Below are 22,476 nucleotides of genomic sequence, written 5' to 3'. Positions count from 1 at the left end.
GCGGCAGGCGGCGGGGGCAGCCCGGGGCCTTCCGCGGGGCTGTCGGCGGCGCCAACGGCCTGGGCGGCGCGGCGGGGAGAGCCGGCGGGTACCGGGGGTACAGGGCCGGGGGTACCGGGGCACCTGGGGTACAGGAGGTACCGGGGTACTGGGACGGGGGCACCGGGGGGTACTGGGGGCACCGGGGGTACAGGGCCGGGGTTACCGGGGGGCACGGGGTACCAGGGGGTATAGGGCCGGGGATACCGGGATACTGGGGGTACCGGGACGGGGCACTGGGGTACCGCGGTGTTGCAGGGCCGGGGATACCAGGACAAGGCTGGGGTTACCAAGACAAGGCTGGGGGTACCGGGACAGGGCTGGGAGTACAGGGGGCACTGGGTACTGGGTACTGGGGGTACCGCGCCGGGAATACCGGGACAGGGCCAGGCAGGGGGTCCCGGGGGTCCCGGGCCGTGGTCCAGGGGCTCCGTGTCCCCCTCTGACCCCCTCCCTTTGCCCCCAGCATGGACACCGACCTGTACGACGAGTTCGGGAACTACATCGGGCCGGAGCTGGACTCAGACGATGAGGACGATGAGCTGGGCAGGGAGTCCAAGGACCTGGACGAGGTGAGCGGTGGGGGTGCGCTGAGGCCTCATCTTGCCCCTCAGTGCCTGTGATGGTGCTGGGGGGAAGCCGCATGCAGCAGGTGCTGAGTGCCTGGTGAGCCCATCCCCGCTCCGGGCTGTGCTGCCTGCGGCTTCCTGCAGCGACGGGTCTGGCTCTGGCTTTGCTCCTGAGGATCACGGGTTTGGTTTTGGAAAGATCCCATAAAAGGTGTCCTGCTGGTACTGTGATAAGGAGAAGGAAATGCTGCTTTGGCGTGAATCGCTGCCAGAACTGGGAGCTTTGGTAGTTTGAGTCACATTTGGCTTTTTTGTTTGTGTTCAAAGGATCCGTGTGCTTTAAGTAAGATCTTTATCTGATCCCAATATGCGCCAATGCCACTGCGCTATTGCGAGGAGCTCGACTCCCTGTTGCCAAACACTGTAAAGCTCCACAGATGCTAGCAGCGAGGGATGTGAGCAGCACTGAGGACAGCAGGGGCAGGTGCTCTGCTGTGCGACACCAGGGAAGGTGATGAAGGACAGCGGGTGCCCCTTCTTGTGTTACAAGCCTAAAAGTGGGGTTTGCGTGTGCGGGGGTTGTGTTCCGTGTGCCAGTGTGGTTCTGTCGTGTCTGTGAGTGAAGGACAGAGCTGCTGCCTGTGCCGTCTGTTTGAAGCGGGGCCGTTGGCACACGGGGCCGTTGGAACACGGTGGGGGGATGTGTGCTGCTTCCTGAGGGCATTTCTGCAGATTGCTCCAAAGCTGGCTGTGACGTGCCACCACATCTGGTGATTTCCTGGCTGCCTGTGGGTTTATGGCTCTCTGGATATACAATGCCAAGCACTTTCTGGGGCAGTTAAGGTTTACAGAGCGCTTTGGTGCCGGCAGCAGCTAAATGTGAACATTGCTTGCAGCTTGAGGATGATGACGATGATGATGATATGGGGGACCACGATGAAGACCACCCTGGGATGGAGGTGGTGCTGCACGAGGATAAGAAGTATTATCCCACTGCCGAGGAGGTCTATGGGCCTGAAGTAGAGACGATAGTGCAAGAGGAAGACACGCAGCCTCTCACTGGTAAGTGGTGACAAAGCAGCGAGGTGGGTATGGGGTGAGGAGAACTTGTCATGGATCCTTGGAAAAGGGAAAACAATGTTCCCTCCCATTCTCCCCATCAGTTTTAATGTCCCTTTTGAAGTCCCTGTCAGCCCCAGGCCAAACTTTTCTGTTTGTCTAGCGATGCCCACATTTTAGCACTCTGAATTACTGCAAAAGCTAAGAGAAGTGTCTTCTGAAAAACAGATATTAACAGACGCTGCAAAGATATTTAAAGAGAAATGAAAATGTGTTTAAGGCATCTCGTTTGATCCTCATATAAAAAAATAAAAGAATCTGTCAGCTTTAAAAATGTGTTTCTATCTGCAAAAAATCCCTCTTCAGCATGACTGTTTCTGAGAGCGTTGGGTTCAGGTCACTGATAACAGCATTGCATTGTTCTTTCTCTTGTTTTCAGAGCCTATTATTAAACCTGTGAAAACCAAAAAGTTCTCTTTGATGGAACAGACGTTACCGGTCACTGTCTATGAGATGGAGTAAGTAACATGTAGAGTTTTAAGCGTGTACTTTGGATAAAGCCATCTGTGCTGTGATTTCCTTGCTTTTTGTTGTTTACAGGCAAAGGTAGGGAGTCAAAAGGGTGTGTTCTGCGTGGAGGAGGAAGCTTACAAGGGGCAGTGGGTTTGTTTCTTACTCACACCAGCAATATAACAGAGTGCAGCTGTTTCCCAGAATTTGAACCAAAAAGAAGAGGAAGAAAGTCCAAGGCTAAACATTTTACAGTTATTTTGCCTCCCCAGCAGGCAGCATAGTGCAGTTATCTGACACTAGAATGTAAATTTTTTCTCTCGTCTCAGCAGCTGATAGAAAGCTCGGCAGTTGGAAACCTTTGTGTTGCAGATTTGCCCAACACAAGTTTTCCCGACTGGCTCAAGAAGCATTTATTCGGTCAGCATGTGGCACGCCTCATCCTCCTACAGCCGAAAGGGACGTTTTGATTTCATCCCAGTGCGTGTAGGCCTACAGCTGGCTCAAATTCATTCCTGTCTCTCCTGGAAGAATTTCCAGGGAGAATTTGTCTGCCGCTGGTTGAACAAAAGCCGCTGCCAAGCTGTGTGTGGGTCAGTGCAGGCTGCTCAGCTAAGCTGCACTGCTGTGCTTGACGGTGGCTGCTGGCTGTACCCCACAAAGCAGCCCCTGTACACCAGAAGAAAATCTTCGGGGGGGGGGGGAAGAAAAAAAATCCAAGCAAATTTAAAAGCTGAGATTTTGGTAAAGAATAAAAACACTTGTTTCCCTTGTCTACGAAAATATATGATCTTACTGTTGATGCCTAGGCACTGCATTCTGCTGATGTGTAGAGGGCGTTCTGTATCCTTGCGTTCGTGGTGTTTCTGTATGTTGTTTTCTGTTTGAGGATGGGCAGATTGAGCTGAGCTGCGTGAGTGTTTTGCTAGGCTGGTATTTCAACCCATGCACTGCTTCGTGGGTACTCAGAGCCTTTCCAGTTCTCAATAGCTGTCTTCAAGTGCTGATACCAAATCCAGATGCAGGCTTAGCAGCAGTTCCCAGCATGCTGAGCAGACCCCAACACGTGCAGTCCTTTATACCGCCAAGGATCCTGTTATCTTTTGGCAGCACAATTTCCCTGGAGTTCATATGCAGATGCCCAGGACCTTTCTGAAATGGGCCGTCCCCTTTGTTATTGGTATGGCTGTGCTCACTGACCGGGGAGATTTTTCAGTACAGCCACCAAGCAAACCGTGTGCTTGGTCTTATTCTTCTAAGCAGCCCATTTTGCACTTAGTCGATGGCCTGTACTCTTCATTATCTGCTGCTTTTTCGCGTCCTGTGTCCTCTGCGCGTTCCTTCAGTAATGAATTATTCTTCCTGTTCGTTGATATAAATGGTTACGATGGGGCCAAGAGGAAGTCCCTGTGGGACTTAACCAGAAACCTGCAAGCTTGGTATTGATTTCACATTTAGCCTTGTTTTAAGACCAATAAGCAAGCTTTTAATCTGTATCGTTATTGATTTTTGTATTTTTTTAGCTCTTAATCAAAATCTAGTATGCTAAGAAAACTGCCGCATCAGAGAAAATTAAAGGAGTTTTAAAAAGGAGATTATTTGACAGGACTTAATATCTACAAACCCATAATAATTGATATTTGTTTTATAGCTTCCCGTTATTTTTTAGAGTAGCTGCTAATTTAGGATCTCAATTATATTTTGGCCAGGATCTGTGCAGAAGTGACCAGTCCATCATTCCCTAGCTCAGTTGCTGCTTCTAAAAAGATTTAAATTCCATTACTGTTTCCTTGAGTCCCTGGGGATATTGCTGTTTTAAGACCTGAAAATCAGAATTAATCGTCTGTGGAGCCCTGTGGCCATCTTTTAAAAATGTGTGGGGTGCTTGTTATCCACCCCTGTGATTTAGATGACTACCTGCCACTATCTGAGCGGAAGTATTTCATCATCTGCGTACATGGATGTGACTTTTGCTCTAATACTGACTAGAAGAGAAGGAAGATATTCAGTAATATTTCATCACTGGCAGTTTTACCAGCTCTGTCTCCTCCCACCCACTGCCATCTGTCTAGCATTCCAACTCTCTTGTCCTCCCCATCTGGAAAGTGGGATTCTTCCTCCGCAGGGCATCGGCAGAATGAAAGTTTGGAGAGGATTTGGAGGGACCTCGGATAGAAAGCGTAGCTGAAATGGTACCTACTTTTCTTAGATGCAGCAGAAGCCTCCAACAGTCTTTTGTGTTTCATTCCTCCAGTTTCCTGGCAGATCTGATGGACAACTCGGAGCTAATTCGAAATGTGACTCTGTGTGGGCACCTGCACCATGGCAAGGTAGTGTGAATATCCAAAGTATGTTGGGTGGTACTCATGATCTCTCTCTTGCTTACTTTTACTGTTGCTCTTTTGACCCCCTGATCTTTGTGGCAGCATTCTCATTCTCTGGCTGGTTCTGTTGCTCTGCAGTTATTTGTGGCTTTTCTTTCAGCCATGTGGAAATAGTTCTGTACTCACCTTTCTCTGTACTGCATAGGAGGGATGGGCTCGTATTTGTATTCGTCTGTTTGAACCTGGTTACCTCTTTTTTCTTATGATCTGATTTTTCAGACTTGTTTTGTTGACTGCCTGATAGAACAGACGCACCCAGAAATCCGGAAGCGCTACGACCAGGATGTAAGTGAGCTTTCAGCATATTCCTGCCTTTGGATCATATGTGGGGAAAATGTGGTTTTGTGATCAGAACATAGGACTGGAAACCCAGAGTACAGTTCTAATGCTGGTTCTATTTTTTCCATGCTAACCATGTATAGAGAGTTATCATATCCTGTTTCATAGTGTTTGATACAAAAATGTGATATTCTGACTTTTGCTTTGTATTTGCAGCTTTGCTACACTGATATATTGTTCACAGAGCAAGAGGTAAGTGAGCCTTGCAGAACAGGCAGTGATTTTTTACAGTTGTCTTATGCTTTACTCACACTTAGTTGTTGCAGACTGTTTCTTCCTCTTATCATCTTTTTTTTTCTTCCTTTTATCATCTTTTTGTGCCTTCCACATTTAGATTATTTTCTTCATCAATAAAATGATCTGCTCCTCTTGGCTTTGCCTCAGTAAGGTCACTGATACAACTTTCTTCCAATTCCTGCAGCTCTCATCTCCGTGTATGATTTTATTTATCTACCTGTGTAAAGCTGAGGATCTGTACTGGGGTTATCCCAACATCCCTGGTTGTAGGCAACTGCAACCATTTTCTTCGAGGGAAAGAGGTGGAAGGGATTTGCAGCAGTGGTGGATAAGGAGAAAAACTGAAGTCAAAATACACGTTTCTCCTAGGTTTCTTTTGATGGGAAATCTTAGCTGGGTGCTCTGATTCCATGTGATGTGGCATGGATAGGAATTTTATTTAGTCCTACTCGCTAGATGTTGTCACGGCCAGAACAATCCTGTGAAGCATTGCTTTCTCTTCACCTTACTGCTGTGCTCTGTACTCTGTATGATTAAATCTTAGGCTTTGAGGTATAACTCGATAGCAGAAGAAGGGTGAAAGTACAGAAAAATATGGATCTTCTGTCTCTGGCATTGCATATTATAATTCCTTAGCTGGAGTCAGCACAGATTGTGTGGCCCAGGAGTGGTAGCTCACCAGTCTGAGCTGGGGGAGCTGGGCTGGGCAGTGCAGTGATCTGAGGTTGCTGCTCCCTCCCTGTAGGAAGAGGTTGTGCTGGGTGGATGTTTACTTCTTTCAGTCCTTTTGATTAGTTTGCTCATCTTTTACATGGTGATTTTTCTTTTTCTTTCTCTTTTAATTGATAATCCTGCTTTCCTGTCTTTCAGAGGGGAGTAGGGATCAAGAGCACACCAGTGACTATTGTTCTGCCAGACACCAAAGGAAAGTCTTTTCTCTTCAACATCATCGACACTCCAGGTGATTGTGTAATCCTGAAAATCCTGGTTTGGGATGCTCTTAGCTGAAGGCAGCTTGATGTGTGAAGCAGATACATGACCATATGATTCAAGGTTTCCCTCGTTAATGAAATTCTTTGGTCCTCTGGGCAGTGCCATGGGTAGGAGCAGAACGGCAAAAACACGTACAGCTCAGTGGTTAATGAGAGCCTTCAAAGAACTTCTCTGTTGGATTGTGGTGGGTCTGTGTAGCATTGGCTCTCAGAAAAACAAAGTGAGAATCTATACCCTGAAACTTCACTGATCCACCTGGAAATGTCACTTAAGTGCAATGAAATCCTGGGAAGTTTTTTTTCAAGATGGAACCCCGTGCTTCGTTTGTTTTTTGTAGATGATTTCAGTCCAGTCCTGGGATCCAAGCCTTTCACCAAGTTCATTCTTCAAAAATCACTTCCACCCGTAATGGCTGTACTGCTGGCTCGTAGCTAGGTTTGTGTTTCTGATTAGTGGGCACAGTGAAGGTTAATGGGGCTGAAAATGTTTGACTGAAGGACATGAGAAGCACGTGTAGAATTGGATTTTCTAGGTACCAATGTGCGCGGTGTGGACTGTGGCTTTCTCAAATGCTGTTGCCCACTGTTCCTTCAAGTTCACTCAAGTCTTCTGACAGGCTCCTTTGGGGGGATGTAATCACAGATCAGTGTGCTGCAGGAAGCTAAGGTTTTAGGGAAGAGGGTCTTGGAATACATCTCTTGAGTTACAGCTAAAGCTAAGAGAAGTTAAACACAGGAAGACGGGAGAGAAAGGCCTCTGTTCTCTGGTGGAAAACAATCTCCTTTTCTTGAAGTACTTGCACAGGGTTGTGAGAAACACTATAACAAATGTGAGGAAAAGAAACTGTTAAACTAGTTGTGTTTATTCTCAAAAATTGGCATTAAAACTGAAGCAATTCCCTACGCAGAGCTCTGCAGCCACTCCTGAGTCTCACTGTCCAAAGAGGAAGCAGTCTGTGTTCTGCCTCGCTGGCTACTGGTGACCAGAGCAAGCCACAGAGCTGAGGGGTGGCTTTCCACCCTCTGCGATGCTGGGATCAAGGTTGAGCTTACTCTCATTCTCACCTCCGTTTGTTTGTTCTTTCTGAAGGTCACGTCAATTTTTCCGATGAGGTGACAGCAGGCCTTCGTATCTCAGATGGCGTTGTGCTTTTCATTGATGCAGCTGAGGGGGTGAGTGTCACGTTCTGCCAGAGGTTCATTTCAAACTCTCATAGTGGAGTCCTTGATCCTGCTTTATCGTGAAGGCCTGGGATGGGTTCAGCTTTCAGTACTGAAGGGTTTCTGAAGGACAGTTCGGGAAGGAAATGTTTTTCAGCCAGATCAGGGAGTCAAGCCTCCAGCTTCTGTTGCCAGGTTTGGCATGATGCATTGAGCTGTAGGCCCTAACTTGTTTGCATCTCCATAATATCTAAAATTGAACAGGTTATTTATATCAGAGATGTCCAAGGGGCAGGATTCAAGGAATTTGGTTGGGTTAGCACCTACTTCTAAATCTCAGGAAGATCAGCTGATGGCTGAGCTTAGGCTCTTCTGCAGGCTGCAGCCCTGCCTGTAAGGGTCACTGCCTGTCATGCCCTAGATAGCATTTTGTGGAGGACTTTTGCTAGGGTGTTTGTGCTCATTATTCCCTGCAGGTGATGCTGAATACAGAGAGGCTGATCAAGCATGCAGTGCAGGAAAGGCTAGCAGTGACTGTGTGCATCAATAAAATAGACCGCCTGATCCTGGAGCTGAAATTGCCCCCTACGGATGCCTATTACAAACTCCGGCATATTGTAGATGAAGTTAACGGTCTGATAAGGTATGTGCTTGGGATGGTGTGCTATTAGTGCTAGCTGTCCTTGTTTCACTGCGGATGCTTTTTTTTGGGAGCCCTTTGCGTGCAAAAAGTCCCACGAGCTTTTCTCTTAATATGTTAAATCATAGAAAATGGGACAAGAAGAACCAGTGGGAGTTCATCTCAGATGAGGCAGGATTGGCTCTTGTTGTATGACTTCTGACAGGCTTCATGGGATCAGCACTTTCTTCCCTATTACAAAGTATGGAAAGTGGACACAGGGCTAGAGGGGGAAACTTCTGCGTTCCCAAATGTCTCAGATACCCTAAGAAGTCCAGGCTGTATCCCAAACTGTAGGCTGAAATGTCTCAAAGCTCCTAAAAGTTATTTACAAAACTAAAGGGAATTTGCTATCCCAACCCCTAAACAGAGACTATAATATTGCTGTGGTTAAATCTCCTTGCAAAACCCTCCTCAGAGAAGGGGCGGCCATCTTCTCTACCCTTGACAATTGCAAGACTTCGTTTCTGTGGGTTCTTTTGTCACTCAGGTGACTTTCTTAACAGCATTCTTCCTTCAGTTTGTGTTGGCACTGTAGCTTGGATAACCCCAAAGTGAATTTGCACACGAGCTCACTTGCGTGCTTCTGTTGAGTCGCTACTGGCATCATGCAGCTCGTAGCAGGATAATTCATCCTGTTTAGCGTGCCTGTGAACTCACTAAAATCATTTCAGTTCAATTCTGTCCTTGTTATTTGCCTTGTATTATCTTTTCCCTTGGTTGACTGACTTTGCTGGCTTTTTTAGGGGAAGAAAAACTACCTGATAAACAATACAGAGCACTTGTGCTGATAATTTTTTAGTTCTAGGTCTTCAAATATTTCTTTGTACACTAATGCTTTGAGGTTTGTAGTCATAATATGATACTGATCGTGAAATTCCAACAGGTGAGCACGTTGCAGCTGGTTTTAAGCCACTGTCTGGCAACGTAAAATCCTTGCTTATCACATACTGCTATTTGATGTGGGAAATAGATTTAAGTGTCTTTCTTAGTTCATAACATTGATGTGTTTTTTTCTTGTCTCTAAAAACTGTCTCCTCTCAGCATGTATTCCACCGATGAGAACCTCGTTCTGTCTCCCCTTCTGGGGAACGTGTGTTTCTCCAGTTCACAGTACAGCATCTGCTTCACACTGGGATCTTTTGCAAAGATTTATGCAGACACATATGGTGAGGATTATCCAGAAACCTTGTATGCTGTAACATCTCATTTCCTAACCTTCTTTTGTTGAGGCTTTCTGCTTCAGCTTTCACTGCATATATATATATACACACATACATGTATAGCCAATATATGCACTCTTGAACTTCAGAAATGGAGAGCTACTGCAGATCTGAGCCCCAGATAACATTATTGCAGGCTTTCCAAAAATACAATTCTAACTTATTTTTAGGTAAATGGTTTCTCCTGACAGATATTTCTGGAGTCAGAAGTCAGTGTTTTATATACCCTTAAGCAGAAAAAGCAACTGCTGCTATGGCAGTCAAAGGCAAGTGTATGTCTTGCATTCTGCCTACTTATCAGAAGAGCTCAGAAATGAAGCAGTTAAGCTCTGCCTGCCTTTTCCCTGAAGTCTCAAGAGTCTGAGACTCAGCTGCAGCCAGGCGCAAGCTTGGCCCACAAGGTTTTGCACTCTTGCCCTTCAGTCTTTTTTAAGAAACTGTCTTTTTTCTGCCTTTGATTTAATTTTCTGTTCCCCAGGTGCCCACTCAAGGCAATCTGCCACTCGTAAAGTGGGCCATTTGCTTGCATTAGCTGGCTATAGAGCCAAGATTTTGAAGTCTCACATTGGGAATTTAGGGTGATCTGTAGGAGCAGTGAGCAGGGGATAAGGATGTTGTAGAGCAGCTGGCCTAGCTCTTGCAGAGAAGTTGGCCCAAGGGAGGAAGAAGTTGTAGAGGTCAGAGACTGATGTGGCAGGGCTATCATGCGTCTTCATGAGTTTGGAGAAATAAATGAGCTCCCTGGGCATCGCAGAATTAACTCAGTGCCTGCTAGGATGATACCCCTTCTTTTGGGGACTAATAAAGCATGCAGGCACAGTCGGTAGGAGATGTCATCCATGTGGGGAAGACATGAGCTGAATGGTACCTGAAGTCAGTAATGTTTGATTGTGGCCACCAGGGATTTTATGTACAGCCACCACACTTCAAATAACGTGAGTTATAGTAGTTTAACTGTCAAAATCGCAGCCACCATGAAATTTCTTATGCTTACACATCTGCCCACAGCAAAAGCTTGTTTGGAAACTGCTGTAAATTATCACTGCTGTCTTATTATTTCTAAATCCACTATGACAGCCAAGCACTTCACTATTCCTTCAGTGCTTGGGTATTTGGCTATGCACTTAATGCATCAGCTGAAAAAGAGAAAAGAACCTGGAGATGCTCAGCAAGGCAGAAAATGCTTGTGATAAGCCTGCGGGGCAGATGGGGTGTGAGCCATCCCAGCACCTTGGCACTACACAGGCAGGTTGCAGTGTTAACATTTGGAAAATGAAACAGATGTAACTGGGTTCCTGCAGTGCAGAGTCTGTCAGGTCAGCTCTTCTCAGCTCTAACCTTGTGTATAATCAAGACAATTGAAATGCTCCTGGGAAGCAAATGAGTGATCCCACGGTGTACCTGGGCTGCTGGTGTGGTTTCAGTAGACAGTTTTCTGCCCTCTTCTCTGTCTAATCTCCCCAGCTCAGTGTTTAGTCACTTATTCAGAGTTGGTACCAAGTGTTCGCTCACCAGCGTTGCATCGAATCCCCAGGGTTGTAAAAGGCAAAAACCAAAGATTTGCAAAATGAGAGCAATACAGTGTTATTTGAAAGTCTCTTGTCATTTGCTTTTTCCCTTTAGGAGATATCAATTACCAAGAGTTCGCAAAGCGACTTTGGGGTGACATCTACTTCAACCCAAAGACGTAAGAAGCCTGTTTAAATGTCTGTTACCTTATTGCTGGTTTTGTTGTTGTTGTTGTTTTTTTTTTTTTTCCTGTCTCCTTCCTCTGTAAAATGTGACCTCAGGTGACCACCTGAGGTCCCTTCCAGCTTGAGTTGTCCTATGGTCCTGTGATGGAGGGGTGGGAAGGGTTGCCAGGCCTCCTGCTTGGTGTGAATCCGTGTGGTTCTCATTAATCCCCTAAGTGGGAGCAGAAAGCCTCTTCTGGTCTTCCTTGGGAGCAAGCGTGACGCCTGTATCCATGACTGCTTCCTGGGGAGATTGGGAGGGAGAAGATAACCTGAGGGGAGCAGGGGCTGTGTGTGTATGCAGTAGGTGCTTGCAGAGTGCTCTTCATTGCTCTCCTTTTGTCTCCCAACAGACGGAAGTTCACTAAAAAGGCCCCAACTAGCAGTTCCCAGCGCAGTTTTGTGGAGTTCATTCTTGAGCCCCTGTACAAGATCTTGGCTCAAGTACGTGGTGGTTTGTTCTCCTTCCTGCAGTTCCAGACATGAGTGTTCAAAGACTGAGCACTAGGTGGTGGTGTGTCTGGTGCCTGTGGGGCTCTGGTTCTGTTAATGCAGTGTGATCTTCATGTGTTTCTGGGTTTGAGCACACACGGAAATGATGGGCATACCCTTGCAGTTCTTCCTTGCAAATATAGCCTTGTCTTTGTAGAGTAGAACAGCCTTTGTTCTTTGTAACGTGCTCTGGTATCAGCCAAGTGATAACATGAGCCGGCCAGGCAGTTCTCACCTGAGCTCTAAAGCAGAGCAGCCCAAGAGCACTGAGGGTGGCAGGCTGGTGTGGGAAGGTGCACCTGGGAGTTTGTGACTTGGACACCTGCAGCGAAGCCAACAGCGGTGCTCGTCTTGCAGGTGGTGGGGGATGTGGACACGACCCTGCCTAGGACTCTGGATGAACTCGGCATCCACTTGACCAAAGAGGAATTGAAATTGAACATTCGACCACTCCTGCGGCTTGTCTGCAAGAAGTTCTTTGGGGAATTCACAGGTAAATGCTGTTTGTCTTCTCTGCAGTGTTCCTAATAGCTTAGTCTCACATGGGCTGAGTTGAAGGGCTGTAACGCATCCATGGAGTGTCCACTTGCACAGATCCCTTCTCAGCTTTGCTTTTTCAAATATAAAATGTAAACCGTAAGGACAGCTTGAGACATTTTCCCCTTTGCTGTGGGTGCAGTGCATTAGGAAAGGATTTGTCTTGTGTTTATTGGAGTACATTTCTTTCCTCTCCCCTGCTTAATCATGTTCTCATGAAGTATTACTTTTCCAGGCTTTGTGGACATGTGCGTGCAGCATATTCCCTCCCCAAAGGTGGGAGCCAAGACGAAAATCGAGCATACCTACACTGGTGGCGTTGACTCTGATCTAGGGGAAGCCATGAGTGAATGTGACCCTGACGTAAGGAAACTCTTCTGTTTTGCTCTGAGTGTCCAAAAGTGTGGCAAACACACACTCCTTTCACTGACTTAACAGAGCAGCTGCCTCCTAGACAGCCATCTGCACAGATTTGACTTCCAGCATTTTGAAACCTCTCATCCGATACTGAAACAAATCTCTTCACTCTGAGAAACTTTAACTGCCTGCCAGGGCAGCCCTTGAGAGAGAATTGTTTGACAGTGTTCAGAGAAGATCAGAGGCTAGGTCAGGACTTCAGAGCACGTGGGAAATGCAGGGTGATTTCATGTCCTTTTGCTGTCTTTTTGTCCCTTTTCCACAAAGTTTGATTCACTCTCAAACTCTGAGAAAACTGATGTGAATTATACTGATAAAATAAGCCTACCTTAGTTACTCAGCCTCTTTCCTGTCAAAGCCTTGCAAGAAAATTCCTCTTCAAACCTAGCTTGCATTGAGCTCACGTTTGGAGTGGTCAAGAACCATCAAAGGGCAGCCCAGGAGCTTAGTGAGGAACTTGAGACTTTTTGTCTAGAGTCTGGAGAGAAAATGAATCTTCTGTTTTAAAGAGTTGTGGATTAACCCCACAAAGCTGTACGGTGGTGGCTGTTGCCAGGTCACCAGTTGTGGGGTGCTCTTGTGGGACTTAAAGCTGTGATCTGTGAGGACTCAGGTGCTCTGCCCAGCGGAGAGAGAGACTGCACTGGTTTTCAGGCCAGCAGCTGACATTTTTCTTTTGTAATCCACCCAACTCCTGGCCTTGTCCCAACCACTATTCACTGTTTCACAAGAGGAGGGAGGAAAACTTCAGAAAAGCACACCACAGTCATTCCAGGGGTCTCTGTCCAAGGCAAAGAGATGTAAGGCTTCCAGGGGAAGGGAATTAAGTCAAAAGTGGCAAGTTGAAAGAAGTATTTCTAAGCTCCAGCCCCTTAATTGATTTGTATCTATAAGTTCTACCATGCATGTGTCAATTTCCAGACTGTATTTTGAAAGGCTCTTCTTTCTCTTCCATGGGAAGGGTCCGCTGATGTGTCACACAACGAAAATGTACAGCACAGATGATGGCGTTCAGTTCCATGCCTTTGGCAGAGTGCTCAGTGGTACCATCCATGCTGGACAGCCTGTGAAGGTCCTAGGAGAAAACTATACCCTGGAAGATGAGGAGGATTCACAGATCTGCACTGTTGGACGCCTCTGGATCTCAGTGGCAAGGTAGGAAAGCTGTGGCAATGTGTTTATTTTTGAGAGAAGTCACCTGGAGTCGTTGCTGCCAGGGAGGGGGAGGAGGACAGTGCTGCAAGGGGCCCGAGGCTGACAGCAGCGAGCACTGCCGTGATGGAAGAGTAGATTTAGGTCAGATGTAAGGAAGAAACTCTTAACTATGAGGGTGGTGAGGCCCTGGAGGAGGTTGCCCAGGGACTGTGGATGCTCCCTCCCTGGAAGTGTTCCAAGACAGGTTGGATGGACCTTGAGCAGCCTGATCTAGGGGAAGGTAGATGAACAAGAAAGGTGATCTTTAAAGGTCCGTTCCAACACAGACCATTCCATGCTGCTGTCATGCTCCCCTGCCTTTTAGGTATCACATTGAGGTAAACCGTGTTCCTGCTGGCAACTGGGTGCTGATAGAAGGAGTGGACCAGCCCATAGTGAAGACTGCAACCGTCACGGAGCCTCGAGGCAATGAGGAGGTACTGTGTGTGGCTGGTATCGCTCGGCCTTACAGGGGGTCGGGGCTGGAGTGCATCTTAAAAACTCCAGTGGTGACATTAAATAAACTTGGCCGGCCAAGGGTCAGGGCACGACAGCATCTCATGAAAGGAGAGTAACTCAAATGCTGTGTCAAACTCCACGTCCATCTAATGATGTAGAGGTTCAGCTCTTTGTCCTTATCTGGTTTCAGGCTCAGATCTTTCGTCCTTTGAAGTTCAACACCACGTCTGTCATCAAAATAGCTGTAGAGCCAGTCAACCCCTCTGAGCTCCCCAAAATGTTAGATGGTCTTCGCAAAGTCAACAAGAGTTACCCCTCGCTTACTACTAAGGTATTTCGGGTGTGCTGTCTGTTTTTAGCTTGTGTTAGAGGATACCTTGTCGGCTGATCTTAAAAATCATTTTTACTGTGGGTTGGTTGGTTTGTTCTGGGTTTTTTCATGTGGTTGCAGTATATCTCATAAATCATGTGGAAAAAGCAGCAACTGTAAATCTGGCAGAAAAGCTCACACCTTGCTGTGCCCAGGAGACAGCTTTCTGCAGAGCACGTTAGCACTTTCAGCTGGAAAAGGCTGGAGGTCAGTTTGCCACCAGTGTGGCCGTGGCCTGGCAGTTACGATGGTTACTGGCAGTGCTCTTGCTGGGCCTGGCGTGCATTTGGTTTTTGTTCCTTCCACGCAATGTTAAGCACTCTGTCTACTTGCATGGCTTGGGATCATGCTCGTGGGAACTTTCCTTGGGGCTCTGATCCCAACTGAATTATTCACAGCTGATAAATCCTCAGGTTTGTGTAGGAGCCTGGAAATCAAGGTCCTGTGAGCAGTAATGCTGTAAGTTGAATCCTTTTCTTATTTTTCAGGTGGAAGAGTCAGGGGAACATGTGATCCTGGGGACAGGGGAGCTCTATCTGGATTGTGTGATGCATGATCTACGGAAGATGTATTCCGAGATTGACATCAAGGTGAGGAAACGAAACAGGTGCCTTCCCAGCTAGGATTTTGTTCCCCAAACTCAGAAGGACAGGAAGATAAACCTTGCAAAATGAACAAGGTGTTTGTCTTCCTCTGATTTTTCCTCAGTGTGGGTTTGGTGAGGTTTATTGCAGTAAGTTCAGGTGAGGTTTGTTGCTTGCAAGTTGTAGAGAGGCTTCTCTGGTTGATATTCAGGTGCTTGTTCCTACCTTGGTTCCGCAATGAGTAGGCAGCCAGTCCAGGAGGTGGTACAGGAGGCGGTGAGGTTTGGTATGTTCAAACCTGTGATAAGAGGACCAGGAACGGGGTAAGGGTCCCTTCATTGCCAGGAGTTGAGACTCTGTTGTCGTTGCCAAGGTCTCTTGTGCTGCAGTCAGGGTCCCTTTCTCCGCAGCGTGGATTTTGTCAGCTCTCTTTAAAATAAAAAAGGCTCTTAGGGTGCAGAAGTAACTTACACTGGTGTGACACAGGCTGTGATTGAGAGCCTGAGAACTGGTGTGCAGAGGGGTGTGTGACCATGTTCCAGCCCTTTCCTGCACTGCAGCCACTGCCTAGCTAACATCAAATCAATAATTTGAGTGTATTTTTTTTTACGTGGAATTAGATGAAAATATTTCTTGTTTGGAAGGTATTGCTAACACTTCCTGTACAAGCCTCAGTATCTCATATGAAGTGCTGATTAAAATACTGCCAGATTTATTTATTTTTCTTGTAGGTGTTCAAAGGTTTTGAACAGCCCTTAAAAACCAGAAAAAAAGTACTGGAAAACTGAGTAAAACCAATACCTCCACGAACCTGTTGCTGTTATTCCAGGTCGCTGATCCAGTTGTGACGTTCTGCGAGACAGTGGTGGAAACGTCCTCCCTGAAGTGCTTTGCTGAGACACCCAATAAGAAGTAAGAGCCCTTGGCGCCCCTGGTGAGCTGGTCACTGGGGACAGGCAGATGGAGACTGGGCTTCACCCCCTCCGAGGGATCTGTTCTCAGTGCCTGTTGGCCAAACAAGTGGCATGTGCTTGAGCCGGCAGCCTGCTGAACCCCTCAGTAACACACTGAGTCCCAGGGATGTTTCTGTGCTCCGCAGGAATTTCCTCATAATGGAGGGAATAAAATAATCCTCTTTTCCTTTAACTGAATTTCACACCCGCTCAGCAGTTTTGTGTAGGCGGTGTAGTGGGATCCTAGAGCAGGTGCCAAAGAGCCCGGTGCTGCCTTCAGCAACATCCCAAAATTCACAAGCAAAAGTTTTATCTTCTCTTATCAGTTCTTGATCTTGAAATGAGTCTGTTCCTTTATGGTGATGCATTGGAGCCTTACAGCTTGGTCGTGTCTTCTTCCTCCAGCAGTGTGTTATGAGATGTACGTGTTAGAGGGAGGTCTGGTAGGGAACACAGGGCTCAATGACCAAATGAATTTTCATGGCAATGATGATGTCATGCTGAAAATAGTCTTCTTTTGTTCCACTGTGTTTTCTGGTTCTTCTTGCCCTCCTTTATTTTGATGTAGACTCTCCATGGCTGACAACCTTGTTTTTGGGAACAGAAAGGTCTTAGGATAGTCTCTGAAGTGCTGTACATGTGGAATGACTTATTCTGGGGGCAAAATTACCCATCTGAGTGGGGTTCTCCAAGGCAGCATCCCTTGTGTCTGATACTTGTCTGACACAGCTCATGCTGGCTGATAGAGGCGTATTGCTTGTGCTGTGCTTGGGCTTGGCTGTGCTTCCTTCCACAGCCTTTATAAGCTGGACATCTGGCAGGGGGATGGAGCAGTCCTGTCCTTCAGCAATCTGCTGCTGGAGATGAGCAGGCTTCAGAGAGCAGTTGTTGAGAGTGTGAGATGACTTTCCAAGCAAGACAGTAACACTGAAAGACACGGATGGCTTCCTCTCCCTGGCTGTGTTCAAGGCATTGAGCAGTCCCTTAGGTCCTGCCAATTACTGCCATTTGCATCTTTCCGTGGGCTAATTGCAAGTGTCTCTCTTCTTAGGAACAAGATCACGATGATTGCTGAGCCTCTGGAGAAGGGACTTGCGGAGGACATTGAAAATGAAGTGGTCCAGATAACGTGGAACAGGTATGACCAATTTGGGGAGAGCAAAAATCCTTCTAGAGGGGAATAATTGGGAAAACGGGGAATCAGAAAATGTAGAGTGGTTCCAGAACTATTTAGTGGTAAAATGCTGGGATCTACAATATGAATACTATCAGACAACCCCTAGTCAGGGGTCCTGGGTCCAATATTGCCACCAGCTAGTCCATGAGCATCCCTGCCCCAGGAGACAATTTGCTTTCAGGTTTAAAAAAAAAAGACAGTTTTATGCGTGAAGAGAACAGGTTTGTAAATATGTCATGAGTGCAATTCACCCTGTTTCCTGAACTTTCTCCTGTTCTTCTTCTATCAGAAAGAAACTGGGAGAATTCTTCCAGACCAAATATGACTGGGATTTGCTGGCCGCACGTTCCATCTGGGCCTTTGGGCCAGACGCTACTGGCCCAAACATCCTCGTAGATGATACGCTGCCCTCAGAGGTGAGAAACACAGGCACTGGGGTTGTATTTCAGTGAAACATTTGTCCTGTGGTGTCCAGAGGTGACAGTTTCTTCCAGGATCTGCAGCAAGGTCCTAAGGCTGTTGGAGTACTTGATGGTTTGCAGTATCTCAGATCTGTTGGACTTCCACCATAGTCATACTGTAGGCTAGTAAACTGCCTGTTATTTTTCAAGCTCTGCTATTTGGGCCAACATCCTGGCAACTAAACAGCCTGTCTTTTGGGATTACCAAAATGTGGACTCTTTCAATGTGTAACTATAGATACTGAACTCTGAAAGTGGTGATATTCCTGAACTGTGAGAGGGAGTACAGGGGGATATGGCTGCTTCTCTAATAACTGACTTTTAAACACTGGGGTCTGTCTGTTACTGCCTCATGATGCACGGTCGGTCTCTTAAGCAGTCATTCCGTCTGTCTGTAGGTGGACAAGGCACTGCTGGGCTCTGTGAAGGACAGCATCGTGCAGGGATTTCAGTGGGGGACCAGGGAAGGGCCCCTCTGTGATGAACGTAAGTAGAACCTGGGTAGAAGCGGAGCTAATGAGATCAATAAATTCTACCATCTGTAAGCACTCAAGTGATTTTTGCAGTCCCTCAGTGGCCTTTCCATTCACACACCACAGCTGGGGAGAGCTCTGGGAACGAGTGACAAAGGACATAACAGAACCTCCCCCTTTCTCCCTGCTGTAGCTTCCACCTGGGCACTTGGGGCCTACCTGCAAACCAGGGGCTGTTATGTTAGCAGGCAACTTGACCCTGCCCCTCATACAGTTCTGGTGCAGACAGCTGAGCACCCTGCAAGGTTAACTGTTGAAGTGCCTGTCTTGGAGCGTGCAGCGTTAGGATGTGGTCGTGCTTTCCCTGCTGGAATTAAACTTAGGAGAACTTTCTATGGTGGCTCTAGCTGTATACTAGGATCTCTGGGGATGCATGGCTGGTGCTGGTCTGGCAAACTTCCCCCCTCGAGTCACTTGCTGTCATTTTTTCCCTTCCTCAGTGATCCGTAATGTGAAGTTTAAGATTCTGGATGCAGTGATTGCTCAGGAGCCCTTGCACAGAGGCGGAGGACAGATCATCCCAACGGCACGGAGAGTGGTGTATTCTGCTTTCCTGATGGTGAGGACTATGCTGTGTGACAAAGACTGAGCCTCGTGCTGTGCTGGCTCCCGTGGGGTCTGGCAGGGTGGAGGCTCCAAGGACTGCAGGTTGCGCACGTGCTGCAATAGGTGCCCCAAGGATGTCAGTTTAAACTGACTCATTCATCCATTAATGCTTCCTGTGCCCTTTCAGGCTGGCAGGCAGGTTTTATGAGTGTTCATGATGAAGTCTGGCTGGAAACCTGCTTGCATCTGCTCTGCCTCCCGTTTTGCTAGTGTTAGGCATGCAGGGGAAGGTGGCTGTGGGGGAGAGGGAAGCACACCAGTCATGGACAGAAGGAGAACAGCTTTCAGTGTGTGTTTGGGGTTTGTTTGAGCACCCCTGGGACAGGAGGAACCCTTTCATCCCCAGTCAGGTGCTATGTTTGGCCAGAGTGTGCCAGCCTCTGACTCATGGGAGCCACATCATGTTGGTGCTGCTGTAGGCTCAGGCGCTGTGTCCCTTTCTCCCCACAGGCCACCCCTCGCCTGATGGAGCCCTACTACTTCGTGGAGGTGCAGGCCCCTGCTGACTGCGTTTCTGCGGTGTACACGGTGCTGGCCCGGCGGAGGTGAGCTGCTCTGACCAGTTGCCATCGCCTTACACTGCAAAGAAGCAACTGTTTGTCTGGGATCTGGGTTGCTGGAGACATTTACAGTCCTGGCACATGCTAGTTTTAAAGTGAGGGGAGAGGGTGAAATCAATACAAAGCGGTAGCTGAACGTGTTTTCTTGGCTGATCCCAGCCCCATGCTGTGTGAGATGGGGATGGCTGGGATCACAAATACAAGGGGACATCCAGGAAGACTTAATCTTTCGACTTTTGGGCAGGGGCCACGTGACACAAGATGCTCCAATCCCAGGTTCCCCTCTCTACACCATCAAAGCCTTCATCCCAGCCATTGATTCCTTTGGGTTTGAGACAGACCTGAGGACCCACACGCAGGGACAAGCGTTCTCGCTGTCTGTCTTCCACCACTGGCAGGTGAGTCCACGCGCTGGTGCGATGGGGAAGAGCACCAGGCACCAGGTTGTGCAGGGTGCTCTCAGTAGAGCTTAGTGCCACAGCGTGCACTGGGTAGGTGAACTTCTCTGGAGATCACTCTCAGATGATCTCGAATGCAGGCGTTTGGGAGCTGGTGGAGACTTTGTACACCAGCTGTTAAGTGTCTGCCAGAAGCCAGCATCTTTGTTCCAGGTTACATCTATTTGCCCTAGCTGGGGAGTGCAGAATGCTGCTGCTCACTGAGCATAAAGAACCTTTAGTGCCTGGGGAGAGGGCATCCTCAGCCAGGAGGAGGGAGCTCTTCGGGTGCACGCAGCTCCCTGCAGCTCGGGGAGCAGGGTTTGAACTTGTCTGTTGGCCCTAAGACAGATTGCCACAGTTCAGTTTCACCTCTCAGAGGCGGCTTTCTAAACCTACAGAAAACAGGGTTTGGGACACAGTCCTGTACTGTGGCCTCTTCCCTATCTGGGGCAAACCGAGTCTCGTGGGAGCTACCACACTGAGCCTGTGAGCCGCACAGCTACGTGTGGTGCATCTAGGTGGGAGCAGCAGAGTTCTGAGCCCCAAGGCTGCCTTGAATGTCAGGATGTAAAAGCCAGAAGCTTGGCTCTGACGAGTTAAATGTGCCTGGTTTCTAGGGAGGGTAGCACTGACAGGGACCCATGTGGGTTATTCTGGTTAGCAGGTTTTTAGATGTCTTACAGTACAACGGCAGGTGGAGAAGGTGGGACGTGTTCTTGGCTTGGATTAGCAACACCATATTAGTGACTCCTCACAGGAACGATCGCAGGTGGTGATGTGACAGTTTTCTGTGCCAGGAGAACAGATGCCGTGTTGGGGCTTTGTAACACCAAAGCTGGAGGTGTCAGTGGGGTCCAGGGGTGTTTCCTCTTGTAGTTCAGGCTCTCTTGGAGATTAAACCAGCCTCCAGCATTGCTCTCATGCCCTGGTCCTGTTTCAGATTGTGCCCGGTGACCCCTTGGACAAGAGCATCGTCATCCGACCCCTGGAGCCACAGCCAGCCCCACATCTGGCCAGAGAGTTCATGATTAAGACCAGGCGCAGGAAGGTATGGCTGTGAGTAATCCCTGTAGCGTCCCTCTGTCCGTCTGCAGCAGCAGCTGAGCTGTTGCAGTGTTCTCCCTTGGGCATGCCACATCCCCCCAGTGTTCCCAGAAAGGACCGATGTCCTTTGTGCCTTGGGGCTTCCCTCACTCTGCTGCCTGTTGGTGCCTGCGATGGCCCCATGAGCGCACTGATCTGACAGCAGCTCCAGCCAAAGCACGGTCCCACAGCATCCGCTGAGCCCTGTTCCCTCCTCAGTGCCCTGTGGTGGCCTGATTTAGTCCGTTAGTCCCCCAGAAAAAAAGAGCAGCTGTTTTCTGTGCTAGTTTAGTGAGTGGGACTGCAGAGGGAGCAGAGAGAATCAAGTTGCAGCTGGGGGGGGCAGTGAGCTGGTGTATATATGCTCAGCAACAGGAACCACCTGTTGGCAGCTTCCTGAGGGGGTAGGTGTCTGTTAGGTGTTAGCTGCTGAGTAGCACCTGACGCCTTGCAAATTCTCCTGTCGAGCCTGAAAACTGCTCTTACTGTGGGACACCAGGGCCTTTCGCTGGGATCTCTGCCAAGATGGCCGCATGGGTGCTGGCGTCCAGAGGAATAACCCAGGTCTGTGGTTGCTCTGCAGGGCTTGAGCGAGGATGTGAGCATCAGCAAGTTCTTCGATGACCCCATGTTGCTGGAGCTGGCCAAGCAAGATGTTGTTCTCAACTACCCAATGTGAACGTGCTGCGTCAGCTTCTGCCTTGCGAGGGCTGACATGAGTCCTGGCCAGCATCTGCCTGTCCTTCCCCATCCCCCCTTGCCCAGCCCTGGCTCCTGGATGCTTGGGGCAAGCAGGCAGCTGCCCCTCAGGTCGCTCTTTCACAGCTGTAGAAATTTTCTAGGGCATTTGTGGACTGTGTGCTTAGGGCCTGCCCCGTACGGGGTCAGCCCAAGGCACTGATGCTTTCTGTATTATTAGAGTTCAGCCATTGTGGCCTCCAGCAAGATTTTCCCTTTGGATTTGCTCTCTCCAGGCACACACGTTATCCTTGTGCTGCAACAGAGCAAGTGGAATATAACGTTAACATCACTAGGGGCTGAGTGTAAGCGTGTGTCAAGCATTTGTGCTGGGGTCAGCTCCTGGCTGTGCTTCTGATAATGCTGCCCCCCTCCAGGGTGCTGCCAGGATGTTTTTTTTTGATTGTTTTTTTGTGTGGAGGTATGGAGAAGAGGGGGTGTTTCTAACAGCCTCTCCAGGAGAAGCAGCAAGTGTGGATTTTACCTTTTTTGTACATGTTTTTTCAACCCTTATAAATGTTTAATACAAACTTTCAGCCAGAGCTCAGCCTGATCCCTTCCACAGGAGGAAGAGCTGGGAGAAGCTCTTCCTTCCCTGGTGCTTAGAGCACACAGTGCTGCAGTTCCTCACAGCTCAGTGCTGATTTCTCTGCCCTTGGCATTATCCCACCCCCGAGGCCTTTGTGTCCCCTGCCCAGATCTCACATCCTGCCTGCTGTAGCTAATTAGCCCAGGACAATCCTGTCCCACCCCAAGCTTTTCTTCATTTCTCTCTGTTTTGGGCTGCTGCTGTGATTTTGGGGAATGTCATCAGTTGTCTGTGTTGCTTTTGGTGCTCCCTGTCCACTGCCCCAGCTCCCTGCTCCGACCCTTGTCCACTCCTGTGTGCTGGGCAACTGGGCCTAGTTTACATCTCCCTGGGGCGTTTACAGCCTGTCTGCCTCCTG

At 48.3% G+C, this 22,476-nt stretch overlaps 1 protein-coding gene across 2 annotated transcripts; it reads left to right on the top strand.

The window, feature by feature from the left end:
• The first annotated feature begins 29 nt into the window (after nucleotides 1-29).
• EFTUD2 (elongation factor Tu GTP binding domain containing 2) lies at nucleotides 30-22,065 on the top strand. Of its 2 annotated transcripts, XM_035347518.1 has the most exons (28): nucleotides 30-88; nucleotides 506-611; nucleotides 1,505-1,670; nucleotides 2,107-2,185; nucleotides 4,432-4,507; nucleotides 4,781-4,846; nucleotides 5,057-5,092; nucleotides 6,008-6,098; nucleotides 7,220-7,302; nucleotides 7,767-7,933; nucleotides 9,014-9,138; nucleotides 10,816-10,879; nucleotides 11,279-11,369; nucleotides 11,775-11,910; nucleotides 12,190-12,317; nucleotides 13,333-13,526; nucleotides 13,891-14,002; nucleotides 14,215-14,355; nucleotides 14,883-14,984; nucleotides 15,808-15,890; nucleotides 16,983-17,069; nucleotides 17,398-17,524; nucleotides 17,968-18,055; nucleotides 18,543-18,661; nucleotides 19,159-19,253; nucleotides 19,513-19,666; nucleotides 20,649-20,756; nucleotides 21,375-21,470. In XM_035347518.1, exons 2-28 carry the CDS (start codon nucleotides 507-509, stop codon nucleotides 21,468-21,470), a joined length of 2,919 nt encoding a protein of 972 aa, XP_035203409.1. In that variant the 5' UTR covers nucleotides 30-88; nucleotide 506. The 2 variants fall into 2 exon arrangements, with proteins under 2 accessions (XP_035203409.1, XP_035203408.1); XM_035347517.1 differs by lacking the exon at nucleotides 30-88 and having other exon boundaries at nucleotides 507-611; nucleotides 21,375-22,065.
• The last annotated feature ends 411 nt before the right edge of the window (nucleotides 22,066-22,476 follow it).

This window comes from Oxyura jamaicensis, chromosome 27, assembly GCF_011077185.1.
Source record: "Oxyura jamaicensis isolate SHBP4307 breed ruddy duck chromosome 27, BPBGC_Ojam_1.0, whole genome shotgun sequence".
Classification (NCBI taxonomy): domain Eukaryota; kingdom Metazoa; phylum Chordata; class Aves; order Anseriformes; family Anatidae; genus Oxyura; species Oxyura jamaicensis.
This window is presented reverse-complemented; position numbering and strand designations above follow the sequence as displayed.